A 3,271-nucleotide genomic window follows, 5' to 3' on the forward strand; every position below is an offset into this window, starting at 1 on the left:
AATTTACCTTCAGTTAGATAATTATATTTTATATTATCACAAAAAGGTTGGTGACATCTGATCCGTCATACTGACGTTGACAGATGTCATTGTGACAGTGACATTTCGTGGTAGATTTGATGGAATTTAATGGTGAATGGAGGTTTAGTGACCGGAAAAAGATAGGCAACCTAGTTGATTTATGTTGTACAAGTTCTATACTTTCTATTGGAACTTATTTCGTTTGTCAGACAAATCGGTGAAATTTGAAGAAAAAATTTTTTTTTCAAAAATTTATTAAAAATAGCCTTGACCGGATTTCTTTAGGCAACCCTATTTTTTAATGTTCAGGAACATATTTTCTTTCATATTTTCATAGTTTCATCCGTCAGACAGATTGGTGAAGGTCGACCATAGAAACGGGATCGTGGGATCTTAGACCATAAGTAACAAATCGATTTGATTACAATTCCTTTTACCGCTTCAGCCGTTTGGCAGGACATCACTAGAAATGTCAAATGTGCTAATGTCATAACATTGCTGTATTATAGGTTATCATACAAAAAAATAATTGTACGGGTAATCAAGCTTTTAAAATGAGTATCTTAATGAAAAAGACCTCATTGCATCTTCCAATTGCACGTAAGTACATTTAATTGACTTTTCATCATATTCCAATCTCGGAAGAAGTTAATTTTTCAGTAAAAATGTTGAGTGATATATTTTCTATATTTCAGTGTTGAATCGCAGTTTTAGCTGCACTCCTGCGCTGGAAATCAAGCAATGGCGTGTCAGCAAAGGTCTGCCTGTGAATCGCAACGCCGAGGGCATACTTACCGATGGTCCGGATTATACTTTCTTGGATGGACGTCCTACACCTTTACTGGTAAATTTATTCAGACTTACACCTGAACTCCTGTTCACGGTGGACGCTATGGTCCCTTTTTTATTACTGTTATACTCCATGTCATCCAATTTACATGTGTATGCAAAATTTCAGCTTAATCAGATAGAGTTATATTATACCAAGACAAGTCTGCAGCGATTTTGATAGCACACGCGGTGCAAGTGTTAGTTTAAACGTAAATAACACTTATGTATAAATAACACTTGCATGGTATGCTATCAAAATAGTTGCAGACTTTTCTTGGTCTAACTCTATTGGGAAGTGGTTGAAAGTTGATTGGCAAGAAAAATAATTACTACTACCAAAAATAATAAATAGTATAGAGGGGTCCTGTCATTGTAAATTTTGTAGTCACTGTAAATTTACTGCCATCTATCGACACACGACTAAAACTCAAAATGAAAACGCATAAAGTTATCAAATAATGTATATATATGGATAAATGATTTTATTATTTTTATATCATTTTGATCCATGTTCATTCACTGATATCTATGTGTTAAAATTGTTAAATATGAAACGGTGTCGTCACGCCATCTAGCTGAGGATAGGCTAAAGGTGTGTGCAACATCTATTGACTGTATGTGACTGAATGTGACTGTATGTTATTTCTGTCTTTTTTCTTCTTGTCTGTTACCTTCCGTGATTCTTCTCACTTGATGGTCTCATCGGAAGATCAGCGCTGGAAGCCACCAGCAACATGCTGAGATGGGGCCATTTCGTGGCACTTTAATCTTATTTTGTGTTTTCTTTTATACTATGTACTGTTCCGATTGTTTGTGCTTACGAATAAATCTATTCTATTCTATTCTATTCTATTCTATTCTATTCTATTCGAGAATGACTTTTACTTGAATTCCGAGGCACGTTTTTTCCTTAGACTTTATACGTCTTATACGAAGTTATATATGTCTTTGCTACTACTAATGTGTCAAGTTTTTATAAGCTTGTAAATTAAGAAGTAAGTTCCAAATGTTTGTAGAAATGTTAAAATAGTTTCTGTTTATATAGCTTTTAACTATTTTTAAGCTATAAGTAGTTTGTTTTTTTTAGCATTAGAAATAAGGTAAACAATCTTGATGTGTCTTTTAATTGAAAAACACATTTTTAAAATAAGTTATGGCAAATATGTTACAACTACGAATCAAATACGAACATTTATATTCTTCTGCTTTCATAAGTAATAGTTACTGATTTTTAAAAAGCGTTTTTCAATTAAAAGACATGTCAAGATCGCTTACCTTCTTTCAAGTTCTTTCTAATGCTAAAAAAAACGAACTATAGCTTAAAACATTCCTGCACGCAAAACCCCGATGTATAGTGACATAGCTGACAACCGGTCTGGCCTAGTGGGTAGTGACCCTGCCTGTGAAGCCGATTTTCCTGGGTTTGAATCCCGGTAAGGGCATTTAGTTGTGTGATGAGCACAAATATTTCTTCCTGAGTCATGGTTGTTTTCTATGTATATAAGTATGTATATTGTCGCCTAGCACCCATAGTACAAGCTTTGCTTAGTTTGGGGCTAGGTTGATCCGTGTAAGGCCCACTTGCACCATTCCATTAACCCGGGGTTAACCGGTTAAACCTGGAGTTGCCATGGTTACCCATACAATTTGACACTAGGTTAACGGTTTAACCATTTAACCCCAGGTTAGTGGGATGGTGCAAGGGGGCCTAAGATGTCCTCTAATATTTATTTATTTATTTTGTAATTTTCAGCATAAACAAAAGCTCCGCATGGAGAAACAACAAGACTATGCATCCCGGATAGTTCAGCTTAGCTCGGAATTGGACTTTGCTAAAGAGAGATACCAGAACATACAGAAAGCCAAAGAGGAAGAGAGACAGAGAATATTGAACAACAGGTTGAAACCCAAAGGAGAAGCATTGAAGTAGAATTTGTTTATAATTTAAGTTAGATAATAAATTGTGTTAAGTAGTGCATTTTGTTTTTAAAGTGAAACTTTTATTCTATCACCCCTCCTTATTCATCAGCATGTCGCATTCCATAATTAAAGGCATGGCGCCATCGCTCGAAAAATGGAACCATACCTTCGGCCTAGTCTTAAGTAGATGGCACCACTTTTTGACATTTAACAAATTTAACCTTTGAAAGAATAAGGATCAAAGTCAAATGGCGTTCTAAAAGTTTTAAACATATGTCGAAAGGTAGCAAATTCACTGTGACTACATAATTTACTTTGACAATAACTATAACTCTCTATTCCCTCTATTCTCTTTGAATGGCGGCATTTTAAATATCTTATTTATGCGCCATCTAGGAAGAAAATAAGGAAACCTAAATTAAAAACTCCTCGGTGTTTAGTGAAACAAAACACTCAGAGATGGCGCTATTGCCAATATATCTGCAAAATATCATAATAC

At 34.8% G+C, this 3,271-nt stretch overlaps 1 protein-coding gene across 1 annotated transcript; it reads left to right on the plus strand.

The window, feature by feature from the left end:
* Nucleotides 1-490: 490 nt before the first annotated feature.
* On the plus strand, nucleotides 491-2,827 carry LOC134795840 (large ribosomal subunit protein mL52). Its single transcript, XM_063767774.1, has 3 exons — nucleotides 491-621; nucleotides 717-865; nucleotides 2,606-2,827. Exons 1-3 carry the CDS (start codon nucleotides 576-578, stop codon nucleotides 2,780-2,782), a joined length of 372 nt encoding a protein of 123 aa, XP_063623844.1. The 5' UTR covers nucleotides 491-575; the 3' UTR covers nucleotides 2,783-2,827.
* Nucleotides 2,828-3,271: the final 444 nt, after the last annotated feature.

This window comes from Cydia splendana, chromosome 12 (assembly GCF_910591565.1).
Source record: "Cydia splendana chromosome 12, ilCydSple1.2, whole genome shotgun sequence".
In the NCBI taxonomy this organism is placed as follows: domain Eukaryota; kingdom Metazoa; phylum Arthropoda; class Insecta; order Lepidoptera; family Tortricidae; genus Cydia; species Cydia splendana.